The sequence below is a fragment of the Copadichromis virginalis genome, linkage group LG7 (assembly GCF_057382275.1).
Source record: "Copadichromis virginalis isolate Kocher_CV1m ecotype Utaka linkage group LG7, C_Virginalis_male_GT1.1, whole genome shotgun sequence".
Taxonomy (NCBI): Eukaryota; Metazoa; Chordata; class Actinopteri; order Cichliformes; family Cichlidae; genus Copadichromis; species Copadichromis virginalis.
Window position 1 is genome coordinate 11339388 of NC_140624.1, and position 18007 is coordinate 11357394.

At 38.5% G+C, this 18007-nt stretch overlaps 1 protein-coding gene and 1 long non-coding RNA gene across 2 annotated transcripts; one reads left to right on the top strand and one right to left on the bottom strand.

Annotated features, from left to right (window-relative positions):
* Positions 1 to 90: 90 nt before the first annotated feature.
* LOC146704519 (uncharacterized) lies at positions 91 to 5952 on the top strand. Its single transcript, XR_014921177.1, has 4 exons — positions 91 to 152; positions 4770 to 4904; positions 5442 to 5474; positions 5890 to 5952. It is a non-coding gene; the product is annotated as an uncharacterized LOC146704519 (long non-coding RNA).
* On the bottom strand, positions 768 to 9249 carry syt1b (synaptotagmin Ib). Its single transcript, XM_085461718.1, has 9 exons — positions 8994 to 9249; positions 7627 to 7785; positions 5791 to 5972; positions 5331 to 5444; positions 5020 to 5187; positions 4746 to 4913; positions 4425 to 4542; positions 3935 to 4068; positions 768 to 3852 (listed from the first exon to the last, which is right to left on the bottom strand). The coding sequence occupies exons 2-9, from the start codon at positions 7760 to 7762 to the stop codon at positions 3646 to 3648; spliced, it is 1227 nt and encodes a 408-aa protein (XP_085317844.1). The 5' UTR covers positions 7763 to 7785; positions 8994 to 9249; the 3' UTR covers positions 768 to 3645.
* Between the last annotated feature and the right edge of the window lie 8758 nt (positions 9250 to 18007).

Below are 18007 nucleotides of genomic sequence, written 5' to 3' on the forward strand. Positions count from 1 at the left end.
GAAACGTTAACGGTGCATCTCAACTGTCCCGAGAGGAAAGAGTTCAGGGTGTTTGTTGAGCCGGTACGATGCCTGGTTGTACCTCTAAAACGTACCTGGTGGAGACAGCCCCCCCCTGACCAGCTGACGAGTAGCCTACACCTGTTGCGCAGGTAAGCCTGTTGCTTTGCTCTCTATCACTGCATCTTCAGCCAGCAGGCTGACGTTGGCTTGACCGTTTGCCACCGTGTGAGCCTACAAAGCTGCCCCTCCATAACAGAGGTTTTCACCTGAATGTACCGTAAAATCACTTGTGGGGTGGGACCCTTGTCAGAGACACAAACAGAGAAACAAGCAGGGGGGAAATGAACTAGAGAGCTTCGAATTAAGAGTCCAGTTCACAAAAGTTGGTTATATAGACATTATTAGCCAAAACAAACCATAAAAACAACAAACATATATTTGAAAAAGAAAACAACAGGAGTAAAAGCCCTTCTGGAAGACAGCCCTGAAGTAAACTTAGTCCATTAGCTAACAGAAAAGTATGTTAGCTAGCTAGAAAAGAATACGAACACTGATGCAAAGATGTGTGAAAATCATTAAAGCTACCATATGTAAAGGTAGCAAAGCAAAAATAAATAAATAATAATAATAATAATAAAATGAATACATAAATACAAACAAATAAAAAAACACATTTTCTTTTGTTTCTTGCATGTTTAAGATATTTGAACTAATTTCAATTAGACAAATTAGACAAAGATAACCTAATTAAATGCTAAATGCAGTTTTTAAAAATTATAATTTGATTTATTAACAGGCATAAATTGCCCCTTAAACCTAACAACTGGTTGTGCCACCCTTGGCAGCAAGGATTGCAATCAGGTGTTTGCAGTAACTGGCAATGAGTCTTTCTTATCACTTTGAGAAGTGTTGTTCCACTCTTGTTTGAGGAATTGTTTTAATTCAGCCACACCGGAAGATGTTACACCAGTAAATACTGGTGTATATTACTGCACTGCTTACTGGACTATTAGTGCAGGAATAACTTTCTCTTGCTACACATAACAAAGAATCTGTGCTTTCACGTTAACTTTATTTCAACCTACACTTAACACAGACAAAGCTATGTTATTGCACAGCACTTGCCACCACACTTCGCCAGTGTCATCTGGTGTCAGCTGTGATCTTTTTACTACATTTAGTAAGTATGCATGTTTTTGGACTGTGGAAGGAAGCTATAAAGACCCAGATGGAGCCAGAGCAGAACATGTAAACAAAAAGTCCCAGCCTGCCTTGCTGTGGGGTGACAGTCATAATCTGCGCCATTGTTCCATTCTCAACATGGACCTGTGAATCATTCAAGAAAAAAAAATATTATTAAGTCATTAACATGGGATGGACCATTGTTGTTTGTACACATAGCAGACAATTAAGCAAATAACCTATTTTAAATTGTATCTTTCAGCACTTTGTTGCTTGCTGCCTGTAAAAAAAACCCATATCATGTCACCATTACATAGTTGACTCCATGAAAAATGCCAAAGGTAGGCCTGTCCATGATTTTAAGTTCTGATCAAAATGCCTCTACAGCGACATCTGCAGTTTACAGAGTTAGTGTGAGGACAAAAAGGAGGACGTCGCAAGTCTCAGCACCTCCAGATGGGATCTCTCACAATAATTTAATACACTTCAGCTTTTTTCATGCTGATGCATGTTGTAGCAGCCCCAAAGGACTGTTAAATGAGGAGAGAAAGGATTTAGAAGGAGGGGATTCAGCAGTGATGGAGCCCTGCTGGGGACAGGATAGAAAGTTTTGCTTCGCTGGCACACTTACAGGTCTCTCTGCCACACCACTAGCACTGGATGGACTGCTTCATAAGCTATAGCCTTACAGAATCCAAACAAAACTTGCTCTTAATGCACTGGCTGCAAAATCACTCATTACAGCTATGAAATCACCAAACATTAGTGTAAATCTCCTACAGGGAACAGAACTGATAACACACTAAATGTTTTATTAATTTCAGGTAACATCCTGTGGGTTTTGCACATGGTAAAACTTAATTATCCAGTTAGTTCTGCATAGACAGGATAAGTCAGGGTCTCCTCAGGCAGCTGAGATGTCGAACTCAGAGTTTTACACTTGAATCTTTTGTTATACAGAAGCAGTCTTATCAAAGCAATCTGAACATTTTTTTTTATTATTACTTTTAAAGTCAGATCCCTAAAAACTGAAACCAAAAATAGATTTGTTGTGAGGTTGTCCTGAGCTTTCCCACCTAAAGTCAGTAACTGCAGTAGCGACTATGGTATCATTATTGTTCACATGCCTGTTTACTATAATGGATGTAACCTCTCTAAACACAGCAAAATGCAGCATGGCAATGAATTAATTATTTGAGAAAAAATATTATTTTTCTGTGGGGCTTTAGGCTTTGTAGCATACACAGAGGCCTTTCCCTCTGAGCTGTTTAAAGGACCAGTTTATTAAAATAATTAAAGCTGCATATATTAGGATAGCTATTATCTACACTTATAATAATGCACCCTTGTTGTTCCTCAATGAAAATGAACTTCCTCCATAATTTTTTCATGGAATTCCTATTTGTCTGTCTATGTGTACATGAGGACAAAACACTACAGCGCTCACTATGTGCACATTATTACTTTACACTATATCGTGCGGCCATCTGCACTTCACAGATATATTTTTTAATCAAAGAAAAAAAAATGTGTGAACACCTATATCCCCAAAATGAGAAAGGATGGGTCATGGTTTAATGTAATTTTATGCACAATTAGGATTAACAAATACTGTTTCCCACCGGTTAAAATTTAGAAATAAAGACCTGTCATTAAAGAGTGAAGTGGGGTTTTTTTGTGTTATTTTGCAGAAATTGCCACTTTGTGGCTTATGCAATTACGAGCTTAAAACAATTTATTTGCTTTAGTTTCTTTTAGCATTCTGCATGGCTATACAAAGTCTGTGTTCATCACTAGTCCCTGTTAGAAATGCCCATGGTTTACTTTTGTGGCAAAACAAGAAAGGCAAATGTGACAAATTCCTATTTTCAAATTCTGTCAAGACAGGAAAAATAAAATATTCCTGTTGAGATTTGGGCCTGTTCCCACTCTCCACTTTGGCTAGAGCAAAGGAACAAGTCTGTAAGTGCCGCCTAGAAATTATCTTGGCTTCTCTTTCTTGGCTCCTCAGTCACAGTGCACTATATTAACCTTTAATGATATTATTTTTCTTGTAAAATGTTACAGTGGAATACAATAGAAATTTAACGTACCTAAATGAATTTCAAAAGAATGAATCAGGCACTTAATAGCAGCCATACAAGTGCCTATTTTCAGCCCTTTGGCTTGTCTATTGCGTAAGTGTAATTTGCTTGGTGGACATCATAGAACAGATGACACTTACAAGTAAAAAAATGTAATTTGCTTTAATAACACTGTACATAGTGATGCATCTTTGATAAGGCAGAAGCAGGAGGAGGGAATGAAAAGCTTGCAGCCTGTTTTAAAGACTTGGATATTGTCATGGCTAAAGCAAGTTATCATTGAGTAGAATTAGTCAGTTAAGCTGCTTAACATTCTAAAGGAACAAAAATTAGAAGTATTTGAGGTAAATGCTGAGTTTTATATCCCTCCAGGCTTTCATTTCTTGTTGGAAATTAGTGCATTGACTTCATCTTCTGGTTGAAGGCTATGCCACTGGGCTATTGGCCGCCGGGGGTTGGCCAGCATGTCTGACCAATGGCGTTGCTCAGTTCCAGTGCTGTTCCCGCCCAGCAACACCTTCCCAATAGCGTCGTTCTTCCCAATCTTGTCATAGTCGAGCACAGTCACTGCTACCTGCACCTTCTACAAATGAAAATACAGATGCACAAATATCAGTGCTGATTATTGTATTTGTGTGCTTGTATTTGCAATTAAAAATGTGTACCTCTATCTGTTCACAAGGTACTTCAAAGCTGAAGGATTCATTGTAGTAAGGGTTCAAAGTGTTTTTCTTAATTGTTGTTTTCTTTTTCTTGAGTCTTTTCCCATTCTGCATTAAGTGGATCTTCACATATGGGTCTGGAAATGAGAACAGGGAGTTTTTATGTCACAGAGCAGACCAACGGCCTGGCATGGATGCAGTAACTCCATCAATGAAGCACAACATCAATTGTCCTCTTTTTGAAAGTGGGCACAGTACTAAAAAGGCATTTAGAAGACCAAAACTGAGCCAGCACTACCAAATCTGGAGTTTGAAGAGAGCACCTGGTGAAATCATCAATTACACAGAGAGACATATGTTTAGATGTTTAGATTTTGTATTAATTGGTTTGCACTGAATCATGAAAATTATCAGTACTAAAAAAAGGTCAAAAAGATTATTGCCAAAGGCTTTAAATCTGAGATGATTTCAAAGTTTTTGCTGCTTAACTCACCTGATAATCCACCCACATCCATTTTCTTCAGATTTTTGGCCTCCAAAATCACCACTGTCAGCTTCCCTGCCGTAGGGACATACCTCAAGGACAAACATATGTCTCCAAGCCGTTCACTCTAATACACACAAGGAGTAGTGAAAAAGAAGAGTATCACATTCGATGAATGTTTAATAAATTTTAATGCATAAATTATTAATTAGTAAAAGAAGCTGGAGTTCCTAAGACTGAAATGCTTTGTGTAGTATTTAAAAAGCTAAACGCATTCATCTTCTGTGCTCCTCCCTTCTTCACCCTCCCCCTGTCATAATATTCTCCTACCTCCTCCTTCTCTGCCTTCTGCAGGTCCCTCCACTCTTGCAGAGACTGGCTGAAGTCCACACTGCTCATGGGTATCTTCACAGCTCCAATAGCATCATGTTTTGAGAAACGGTCAAAGTCATACACAGTCATCACAAGGCTCTTCCCGCCCAGCTCAGTGTATGGTACCTGCAGAGCAGAGAACATGATTAAAGGCAGTCATTTTGCACATATATTAACAGAGCTGCTAGTCAGGGGAAATGACCTTTATTTATGTTGGTGTATTACAATTTACCTTAAATGTGAAAGTCTCGTTGAAGTTGGGTTCTAAGGTCTTTCTATGAACTTTGGTTTCAAACTTTTTCTTTTTGTCTGGTAGCAGATAGAGTTTAACGTAAGGGTCAGAACTTCCTCCCACATCCATCGCAGGTAGCTCTGCAGCCTGCAAGATGCCTACCACCAGCTGGAACATGATAACAGGGGAATGTAAGGGGGAGAAAAGAGACTCTGGCTAATTGACAGGGAGAAGAAAAGTATTCAAATGTGACATTTTGAGAGCTGGCAGATGGTGGGCAAAACGCGTCATAGTGAATAGCTGGGACTCACCGTATTATCTGTGAAATTGTAGTCTAATGTGAAATGTAGTCTGCCCAGCTTCTCGTCTTCCTCGGGCTCGTTATCTGACAGCTCTGTTTCTTTGTCACATTCATCTTTCAGGGACTGCATGCAGACAGACATGCATCACATCAGGTAATCTGTGCTACAACTTGTGAGGATGTTCCTTCTGTATGTTGTGTACCCTCACACAACTAGACACAGAAATAGATGATACATGAGCAATGTGTGACACACAGCTTTGATTAAAGTCCAGAACAAGTTATCTCACACCATAGTTCAACTCTTATTACAACATGAAGGAGTACAAAACATCCATATGTCTGAACACACACTGACAGTTTTAGTAGTCCTGGATGACCCGGATGTCAGGACTGTGATACATTGCAAGGACAATGCGTCTGCAGGCGGGAGAGGGGGGGGAGACAGACTGTGTGTTTTTACAGCTTACCTCATTGTAACCTCCATCCATTTCAGTGTCACAACCTCCCTTACTCTTCTCTTTCCCCTTTTTCTTGTCCTTTTCTTTGCCCTTGTCCCCCTTTTTTAGGAACTTCTTCCATACGCACACAGCGCAGGACAGCACCATACACAGGCTCACAATACAAAGGGCAGCGACAGCCCATGATGGCACTGCAAATCCACAAAGCACAGAGATTAATCATACATAAATGTTTGACAAAAAATTTAGTTCTTGTTGTTTTCTCTTAAAATCGTTTTAAGGCAAAATGAAATAAAACAAATTTCTACATTGTCTGAATTAAGAGTACATAAAATGAACACTGGGAAATAGTGCAATGAACCCTAATGTTCCTGTATTATTTGTTGAATAGCTGATAATTCAAGTCTTTATGGAATTTTGCATTTATTGTAAATCAACTGTACAGCTCTACAGTGTTATCTATGAGGGCACAATCCATGGAAATTTTAGACCATAATTTGGAGTTATGTTAATCCAGATTAAAACATATTGCAAGGTGTTGTCATCTGTCATGTCATGGTATTATCACAGCATAGTTCAAGTGCTTGTTCTGAAGTGTCGTTTCAAGGGACATCACCATCTCCAAGATTACATTTTTGTCATTTGGCATGCAATTTTAAATTTTCCAAAAAATGTGCATGCATATGGCTGTCCAAGCGGTACGCATGTATAACTCAAGTTAGTTTCTTTCATTTAAGGAACATTTCTAAATTGCAAGCTATAATCTTCTCTGAACTAGAGAAAATTGTTCATGTGTTTGTGTCATTGCGCCTACATTATTCTAATGCCTTATTTACTGGCTTAGATCAATCATTTCTGTCACGCCTCCAAGCAATACAAAACGCTGCAGCTAGACTCCTAATGCACTCTGGCAAGTGATCTTACATCACCCTTGTTTTATCCTCTTTACATTGGCTCCCAGTTGATTTTAGAATTTGTTTTAAAATTCTCACACTTCCCTACAGAGCACTAAATGGAAAAGCTCCAGACTACATATCTCAAAATCTATTATTTGTCCCTCATACAAGACTGAAGAATAGGGGGGGCAGAGTCTTTCAGTCTGTGGCACCAAGGCTCTGGAACAGTTTATCTCTGTGAAATCTTTTTTTGAAAAGAATACTGTTAAATTGGGCGTTCAGTTGACATTCTTCTTCTTTTTAAGTTTTTATTCTGTTTTAATGTTGTTGTCTATTGGTATTGTCTCTTAATTGTTGTAGCATAATGCAACATATATCTGTAAACAGTGCTATATAAATACATTTGACTTACTTAATCTGAAGTACAACAACAAAAATATAAAAAGAATGATTTCCAACTATGATTGTCACACAAACTTGTAATGCACTACTACCAGGGAGGGTATTTTAAAATTAAATCTATATCATTTAAAATATGTCTATATGTTTAATGTGGGATATTTGCTCCATAAAAGCAAATGTGTCAAATATGGCATTTTAGATGTTGTTCTGTGCTTTGGCCTTCAAAAATATTTGTTGAAATTATATCACTTGCATTACTGTTTGCTGTTAGGGGATAATATCTGACTGAATCATTGCAGCTATCCGATCCCAGTCCTCCAGTTGACTGGGAAAACACCGATAATACTAATAAGAAATGTGAGATGTTCAAATTTCTTAATAGTGCACAAGTTTCTTAATTTCTTCATATACTTTACCAAATCCCCGTAGCAGCTAGAAAAAAATGTAACTTGCTCACATTCATAATTTTTATAATCCTTTTTCCTAATTTTCCTGGTTACAAATGTTAATTCATACATTTTATCATTAAGTCATTTCTCGAACTCACTGTGGATGCTGTGAAGTTCACTCATGAACTTATTAAGACTGTGGCCTCCAGATTTTTGGTCTGGCGTGGTAGTTGCATTTGGCAGATGGGTAGGGGTAGCTGAGGTGCTTGGTTCAACTCGGTGGTTCCCAGTCATTATTAGAAGAGTGACGACAGAAACTGGTGAGATGAAGAAAAAAGATTGCTCAGCCCTAAAAACATCACAGCACGTGCAATAAAGCGAACATTATACTTCCATAAAATAGAAGACTGTTGCAAACTTTCCGTAGAACCATCCAAACAAACAATATCAACACGGATACACACAAAGGAGAGTTTCCATATTTGTTATTGATCAGATAGCAGTAATGTGCTTATAGATGCTGTACCATCAGTGAGAAATGACTTCTCTTGTTTCTGCTGGCCTGGCAAAAACACTTGAAAACAGGATGTGAAAGCTGCTCTCTCTCTCTCTCTCTTTCTGCCAAACTGCTGACATGGAGGTGTTTGGTGAGGTGGGAGGTTGAAGCGTCATGCGTGGACCTCTGCTGTTCCACAATGAGCTGCCAAAGGTGAAAATCATGTGCCAAGGTGATGTTTAACAAAGGCAAACAAACTAAGTGAGGGGAAGTTAATTTGCCAAAAGTTGGCTCCCAAATGCAAAACTGTTTTGGTACGTTATATTCTATTCTGCAGACATCGCGAGGATTGAGTATCTGAGGCTGAATCAGCAGATGGGATCACACACAGATACTGATCTCATTTTATGTCTGCATTTTCAGGATCATACACCAATTTTGTCTGAAAAGATACACCACTGTTACTAAGAGTTGCAGGAGCAAGCAGAATTAAAGGGATACCCAAAGGAATCAGGAGTTCTTCCAAACACTATATCTACAATATTACAGAGCTCTGACACTGGTGATATTATCGTGTATTCTAAACAGCATTGCTCAAAATACATGATAAAATGTTCAGCTGTCCATGTCCTATGACAGATTCTACAACATTTAGAAAAAAGAGCTAATTTGATGCAAGACACTTAATCAACATGTATGACTCTATTCCAAAACAGAAGGTAATATGTAATATGTAACAATATGTATAAAAGGTGTCAAATTCACCTAAATGTTTAGACAATATACAGCTTAGCATATATATCAACCTCCAAAGGTTTGTTCCTTCAGAGGAAGTTCCCTTTGCTAGTTATGATTTTACATATTATTAAATGACCAAGACTGTATCCAGTAGACAATATAATAAATATTTACCATTGTGTATTCATGAGTCTTCACATAGTTAATATTTAGGTTCACCACAGTCAGGACAGAAAAAGACATTTCAACTGATGAAACAACATTTGAAATTAATAGAAAATAGAGACATACCTGTATTAAAGCGTCCCAGCAGCAATATTCGGACTTGCGGGCAATTCTTTTCCTTACACAAAAATGCAGGAGGAAGATAAAAGATGACAGAACACGAGACGCAGATGAGAACGGTGAGGTAAGGACCACCACGCTGGCCGTTGTCCTTTTGTTTTTGTGTCTTGTGCGTTCTTAGACATAAAGAAGAACAGTGCAGGTGTGCGAGAGCTGGATCAGGAGCGAGCGCGAGAGAAAGGGTGGGGTGGGTATAGGTGAAATGGCAGCTCAGTCATCTTGTGTTGCTTCCCTCTGTGTGTGTGTGTGTGTGTGTGTGTGTGTGTGTGTGTGTGTGTGTGTGTGTGTGTGTGTGTGTTCTGGTGAATTTGTTCTGTGCATTCAGGTCTCATGGGAGCACTGGTCCTGATTTCTGCCACCCCACCTCTTGTGACCTCTGTCCCATCCCCGCAGGTCACCCTCACCAGGCCACTGATGTATATTCATTAGTGTAGTGACATGGCATTTTAACAGCTCGTTAGCATACTGAGACTTCAGCAATAGAGGACATTTACATTCAGCGTGGACGGCTCGATATGCGTGCGTATTTGTGTGCATGCGCGCATCTGTACATCTGGCAGTAGCTGCAGAACTGTCTCATACTATCTATGGACGATGTTGCCTGATTTAGAAACTTAGGATGTGGTTTCTGCAGCAACACTGAGATCAGGTTCCTGCCCCGCCTCATTCACCTTGAGGACCTAGAGATACTGTACAGAAGGAGGGATGAGACAGAGGGAAAAGAGAGGGTTTGGGGGATGGGCTGGGAAACATGGAGATCAATGTAAGTTGCTGTTTGTGACATGTAGAAAATAGTAGCACTGTATTTTATTTGGTCACTACAAACTGTTTTAAATGCTTTAAGTGAATTAATTATAGAGAAGGCCTGCAGGCCAGAGATGTGCTGCTAATCCTGCGTTCACCTGTGAGAAATCACAATTATTGGCCTTATTTTAGTAAATAAGCTTAATTTTAGGACAAGAAGCTGTATAATCAACTTTTACCAGAGACACATTACAACAAAATACAAATATCCAACATTTATCATATATAGATTTCATGAGTATGACCTTTGACCTTTTTCAGGTTGAAAACAATATATGTTAAGAGTATAATCATTATTTACTCAGAAATCATTAATTAATCAGTAAATTTATGATCATAACTCATTTATATATAAAAAACTCCCAATGAAACAGTATGTAACACTGAAGAGTGTAATGTTATCTCAAGTTGAACTATAAGTCATGAAGGTTGGCACCATGTGACACTTCGTTACATTTCTCATTTAATGTTTCATGTACTCTATTTTGGAAGTCCTGCATTTATCTAACAACACATAGGGTGGTCTGAGCCCAAGTAATCAATATAGTAAGATTTGTGTTTGGATGCCATGTCTTGCACAGCATCAAAGGTTTTATAGTGCAAGACAGATGGTACCTGTGCCCTAAAGTCTTTCAGGTCAGAGTGACCTGCTAATGGTGGTGAACAAAGGAACTGGAATTTACTGACTTTTCAGAGTTCACCACCTGCCAGAGATGAGATCAAGAATGGAAATTTAGAGAGGATGGGTGTAGTAGACCACTACCTATAAAAGTAGGGGCCCCAGAAGGTCCTGTGGGCTTGCCTTTAGTTGAGCTTAACCTCAGCATGGGGCACTTTTTGTCCATTTTTCATCTATGCTTCAATTAGTATGCTCTTGACACGTCTGGTGAGGGAAAGAAAAACTGACAAATGAACCAAAACTGGGGAAAAGCTAAGGAAAACAAATAACCTGTGGATGGAAACATGGGCAAGAAATGAGGAACCAGCAGACATGGGGAAAAAGGGCAGAAGAAACACAGAGACACACAAGGAACAACATGCAGACAGACCAGCAAGGAGCAGAAGGAAGCACACACTAAATATACACACAAGGTAAAGAGTAGACAACAGGAGGGAGACAGCTGAACCTAATTAGACATGACGACGCAGGGAGGAAGCAAAACAGATACGCTGACAAAGGACAAGGACTATCAAAATAAAACAGGAAGCTTGACAGCAAATTAAAAAAAACAACCTAGAGGTAGGACTCAGGGAACACGTAGTGACAGAGGACACCAACTCTAGACGTATAAGCTAAAGCGCAGTGACTGGGGAGACATAGGCAACAGAGACTTAACACAGGCAAGGATAAATACCAAGGGAAGAAGAACTAAGATCACTAAGACTTAAGAAATAAGGATAACCAAACCCAGGAATACAATACTTAAACATATTAACACAGAACTTGAAACACAACCGTGGCAGCTTTCCCTCCTAAACCACAGCCTTCCCTTACTGTCTTAAATAATCTATTCCTGTAATTCCTGTCATGAAGCTGTGTCTCCATGTTTTTTGCATGTTGTGGCTCAGAAAATACTTGAGTTTATTCTAATGTACTAATATAATTCTATTATTATGATATAGCAAGTTTAGCTTTGCACAAAAATAGCGGGTAGAAATGTCATTGAAATATCAAATTTTACTGTCTTTACTATTTTGAGTATATGGCAGAGCCTGTACTTTTCACCTTTACATAAGTAAACAAGTTGAATCAGTACTTCAGAGTTTACTGGAGTATTTTTAATACTAGTATCTGCAATCTGCTGCTCAGGTAAATAAAAAACTAAAATTGACTTTCCTTTTTTACCTGACCTGTATTCTCTTTTCCACTAAATATTTCTTATTACTTGTTGTAGTGTGTACTAGAAATAAAGGCTGGGTGATGTGAGGAAAATCTATTATCACAATATTTTTTTGGCTATATCATGTCTGATCTCTCTTGTTCTCTTCTTCATCTCTAGGTTGGTGCTCCCTGCTCCGACTTTCTCCTCCTCTTTCTCACACGCTGCTGAATTTATCCTTGTGTGTCAGAGGTGCAAAGCCATAAGAATGAACAATAAATAGAACTGAAACTTTTTGGGTTGTTATTTAATTATTGAATTCTGTGAAGTGGAGGCGTAAAAAGAGCTCAGGTTATTTAATTAAGTGGTACTAGCAAACATAGGGAACATACATACATCTGCAGCCATGCAGCTGCACTGCTTTTTTAAGGTTGAGTGAGGATGGGAAGAACAGACAAAGAAACCACATGCTCAAAAATAAACAATAAATTGACCTCCCCAAAGGGATTAATAAAGTTCTATTCTATGCTCTACGTTAAGAGACCTGTTTTAATTCGGATAAGTCCCTCTGAGAGTAAAGGCAATCTCCAGCAGGCCTGAGCTAAGGAAACAAAGTACACTAATGTAGTTATAACGTAATGAGTCGTTATAGATATATACGTAATTATACACTGTATTGAGCAGGCTACTGCCCACACTAAACTGTGACTATCACCAGGCAATCTGGGGGTGTTTCCTAAATCACTAGCAGGCGCCAAACTTCTGACAGAGTGAACAGGATGTATGCAGGTAAACTCCAGATTGACACGAGCTGATTGGTGGAGTCATGGGGAAAATATTGGCTCGTGATCTACGTTACAGAAAGACAGAGAGAGGTACAACACCAGATGGAAGGTATTTTATTTACACACTAAACTAATCTGATATCCCATTTTCAGCAAATGAAATGAAACAACACAAAATGTATTTTTATTTCATTTTATTTTTTATTTTTTTTATTTATTTTGGTGTGGCACTGTTTCTTAACTTAAAATGTCCTGTTGTAATTGGACATTTTAAGTTAAGAAACGGTGCCAACCACCCCCCTCCACTTCCCTCAAGGTGTATTATTGCAAGGTCAAGACCATGCAATAATACATAGAAACTCCAACCCCCAAGAGCATGCACTTTGGCGACAGTGGGAAGGAAAAACCCCCTTTTACAAGGGGGAAACCTCCAGCAGAACCAGGCTCAGGAATGGGGTGGCCATCTGCCTTGGCCAGTTGGGGATGAGGGAAGGAAGGCAGGAGAAAAAGAGTGGTTATTTTAACCACTCTTTTTTTTTTTTGCCAATTAAAATTGGTCCATCTCATCTAAACTTGGTTTTAAAACTAAGTTTAGATGAGATGGACCAATTTAAATAAATATTTTAAGACAAGCACGTGTGCTTGTCTTAAAATAGCACACCTTTTTCTCATTTGCACTCATTTAGTGTGCACATGAGAAAATCCTAGAGATGATACTTTGTCTCTTCAGCTTGGCATGCTTTTTGAAAGTGTTGACAATTATTTCGTCAACCGTTGGGTTGCTTAACTTCATGAACTGTCCTGGAGAATGCCACTTTTCATGGAGATCATTGTATACTGTCAAGCTGAGTTCTTCAATGTTCTCTAGGGAGATTTTATATTTTTTGGACAAAATTTTGTTCCAGATCTTTTGGCTAAGCCTCTGTACAATGAAGTCAGTTGTTCCTGAATGCCATGTCGTCGTCTCATTTAGTTCGGCCATACTGTGTATTACCAGATCTCTAGTGAATTTTTCCACAAGCTCCCAGTACTCGTCCCAGTTTTTAGATACACTGAGTACTCTTTTTGGTAATCCCAGCAGGTGTTTGGTGAAGATTGGAACAGTAATGTTATCAAGCTGCTCCCTCAGACTAAAAATCAAATATTTTTCCTTGCATTTGTGTGTTTTGCAAAGATCCTTTAAAATGGCCTCGTGGATATTTTTTAGGCTTTTTGGAGATAGATCCAAATGTTTGTCATTAATTTCTGGCCACATTTTCTCAAGCAGGCGATCACCAATGCAGTCAGGAGTGAGGCGCTCTGTGAAGAGCTTGTGTTTAGAGGCGACGTTGTCTATGGCCTTTGAAACCACCATCTGAATAACTTTGTTGACACACAACTTTTCCTCGCTCAGAGAATCAGATAGTGGACTGATCTGACAAGAAGTTAAAGACTCACTGTCACTGAGGAATCCCTGAAATCTGGGGGTTGCCTCATCTTTCAGTCCTCGACTTTCTGTTTCATCTCTGTAGCTTGAGTTGTCTACAGATATCCAGCCTACAACTGGTTGAGCCTCCAATCCCTGGTCTTCTACAGAGCTTTCACTTAGAGAATCAGACAGCAGACTGATACTAGAAAAAGTTAAAGACTCAGTGTCAGACTCAGGTACTTCTAGCTTCACATTGTTTTCCAGGAGACAAGATTCTGTTTTGTCAAAGTCTTTTCTATCAGCTGTGAAGTTTTTCTTCATACAGCTCTTTTTTGGCTTTGCTGTGTCTATTGTTTCGAGTTGTGTGTTTGAATTACCCACAGATATGCAGTCTAGGGCTGCTTCAGCCTCCAGTCCTGGAGTTTCTAAGTTTTCATTATCACCGTGCTCATCCACAGAGCTTTCATTCAGGATGCTGTCCTTTGCTCCTGTATCCTCTGTTTTCTCGGGGCAGTCTGTGCCCATGGACTGAAGACAGACCTCAGAGGTCTGCATGGAGGTTGGATCTCCATTCTCTGTGGGTTCCCTAGTTGATCTCACTAACATTTTACAAAACTTCAGCATGTCTGTTAACAAAGTGGAAAGCAGATGAAAGTCACAGTACTCTGGTTTGAACGGTACCAGAGATTGCCACTGTGGTACAATTGTACCAAAAAAGTGGTTGATGAGTAACTCCCAAGTTTCCACTGAGGTGTAAGTGAGTGGAGTATTCATGTTAAAGTCTGTACTATTTAAACTCTGAATTGGAGAAGTGGGATTCATTTGATGTGTAGTTGGAGTTGTGCTAGACATGTGTGCTGTTTGTAAACTAAATGCGCTTAAATTACACTCGCTGCTCTGATGCATAAATGCTTTGTGAACTGAGCTTTACTGGCGTTGCTCTTGGCTATTTATAGCCTCGCATGTCAGAAGCCACGCCCACCCCGAAGAACGCATTGATAGGTCACAGCAGGTAGCCAGTGTGACGTCACACGCAGTTCTTGGCCCGAAGAAAACTGTTTAAAGTTAAATAATAATAATAATAAATTCTGTTTAAAGTAAGTAACAGCTCTCATGTGGCTCATTTATCAATAACAAAGAACCTTAAACGTATTTTTTTTTAGGTTAATAGCGATAATATATCCATAAGCACCCCAAGGTGAAGAAATACAGACAGGCTTTGAATGCTGCCTTGTTTTCATTGTCGCTAATAAAGTCTCGTACAAACATCAGCTAACGACAGGAGCGAGAACAGCCTGGAAAGCCTTAAGAGAGATAAAATAAATATAACTTTGATATGAACTAAAGTCTTTTTGTTGTTATTTCGTTATTGTATTTTGTGGCGTGGTGGCGGGGAAAGAACTCAACTAAGTATATCTGGTATACTTATCCAGCAGTATTTCCTAAATGTATATTAAATTGCAAACCATTGGAAAGAGATCAACAAATGTCGTGTAGCTGTGATCATTTTTGGCTGGATACACTAGGTGGAAGCAGCGATTTCTAATCCAAGGTACCTCAACCAAAGAAGAAGCACAGAGGCGAGCGATCCTTTCTAACTAACGGTGAGCAAAGTCCTGAAAAATCAAGCCGCGTTTTATTTATTTTTTTTTAGAAATCAGAGAAGGTATATTTCAAGATATTCTAAAACACACCCGGATTTTTTTAAATGAAATAGGCTATTATCACAATATTTTTTTGGCTATCATGTCTGATCTCTCTTGTTCTCTTCTTCATCTCTAGGTTGGTGCTCCCTGCTCCGACTTTCTCCTCCTCTTTCTCACACGCTGCTGAATTTATCCTTGTGTGTCAGAGGTGCAAATCCATAAGAATGAACAATAAATAGAACTGAAACTTTTTGGGTTGTTATTTAATTATTGAATTCTGTGAAGTGGAGGCGTAAAAAGAGCTCAGGTTATTTAATTAAGTGGTACTAGCAAACATAGGGAACATACATACATCTGCAGCCATGCAGCTGCACTGCTTTTTTAAGGTTGAGTGAGGATGGGAAGAACAGACAAAGAAACCACATGCTCAAAAATAAACAATAAATTGACCTCCCCAAAGGGATTAATAAAGTTCTATTCTATGCTCTACGTTAAGAGACCTGTTTTAATTCGGATAAGTCCCTCTGAGAGTAAAGGCAATCTCCAGCAGGCCTGAGCTAAGGAAACAAAGTACACTAATGTAGTTATAACGTAATGAGTCGTTATACACTCTAAAAAATGATTCATGGGGTTAGTAAGTAAAGCTTAAAATTAATAGCTTTTTCTGCATAAAAAATTAAGTTTGTTGCATGTACACATTGTAATCAGTTGATAACTTAATTTAATGAGTTGGTCGAAATGAAAATAAAGAAAACAGTCTTAGCTCAGTAATATATCGATTTTGAACAGACATTTCTGTGTTAACTTAACATGAAAGTGTATTCAGTTAATACAACTTAAAAATCTCGTAAGCGTCCTTTAAAAGCTGAGTACAAGGCTGACTTGCCCGGACATGTTGTGCTCTCAGACCACTGATCTAAAGAAACGGAGGCAAAGAGAGAAAGCAGAGAAGCGGCATTTTGTACGGAACATTATCAAACGTTAAAGCTTTGTGGTGAGTACAATTTTTTGCCTTGTTTTATTCACAGCAGCTAATAACTCTAACTTTAACTCTATCAACACGCACTGCAAGAAATCCTTTTTACACAACACTAAACTCTTCCTCGGCAGTGGTGGTGATAAGCTAGTAACGTTACACTTCTGGCTAACTTGTGAAGTAATTCGACCGTAACATTAGTCTTTGTTAAGTTTGGTTTTACGGTGGCAGCCAAATGGTGTTAATTGACACTGAGCTTCTGTAGCAGTAGTTTTAACTCTGCAAAGACAGGGTAATACATGTTTTTCTTCTTTCTACTTTGAAATCGTTGCAGCGTTGATGAAGGTTTGACCAGCAAAAGGCTGGGCCATTTTACATTCATGACTAAACAAATGTAGGTTACTGAGTATACATTCGGTTTAACATCGATGCATTTTGATGTTTAAGTCCTAGAGTTATTTTTATGTGAGATTGAAGTTTGTTAATTGAGCCCTAGCTGAAGAACAGCCTGTGTCAAAGTTCAGTCAAAAAACGCGGGCGAGGAAGCGAACGCCATGTTGTAGAAACGCCACAGGAAAGATCTTAAGTAACATTCATAAACTAGTTGTTTTAATGACATTACATTGAGTGTGCATTAGCACATAAAATATAATTTTGCTCTTTTGGGTCTTAACTGCAGATACATAAGCGCAGTTGTATCACTTAAGAAAAAATATCTTTGATTTGGAAACATAACATAACATTCTCCATTCGCAGGCAGGAAGTTGTCAATCAAGCACCAAAAATCAATGACCTGAAAGAAAGATGGCCTGCTCTTTTTGATGCAGTTCAGGTAAATATTTTTCCATAAGATAATTTGCAGTATGTATTCTTTTAAAGTAAATTGTATACATTAACATGTTGTGCCTATTTGTGCCTTTTTTTTATACAGATAAACCAAGAATTCAGAAGGATCACCACTGTTAACCTGGAGACAACATTCATGGCAAAGCTAGACCAGTACTCTCAGAAAATAATGTCCTTGCTGTCCTCAAGAGGAGGGGCTGCAAAAATGCGCATTCGGCGCATCCAGAACATGCTGCTAGAGGTATGAATGAATGAAATGCAGTTTATTTCAAATAGGATAATCCACTTTTTTTTCCAATAGGTGATATTGAGTCTTAAAAGGTAGCTGTTTACAACTCAACTATGTCAAATTATTGTTTAGAGCTTGAGGCACAAATATCAATTAAAACTATAAATACTTAATAATAAAACAAATTATAGGTGATGTGGATCATGATTGGCAGAGTAATTTGCAAGATTTTGCAGTTTTTCTATTTGTTACCTGGATTTTTCAAGTTCATGAATTGATCATTTCAGAGAAATGGCTCTTTGAAATGATCAATTCATTATTTTGATTATCACTGGAAATCTATAATTGGTACAGTTCAGGCCATATAAAGTCAATCCTTTTTTTTTTTTTTTTTTTGGATGTAATTATCAAAAACCCATCCTCCTCGAAGAGCAGTTCGACATTCT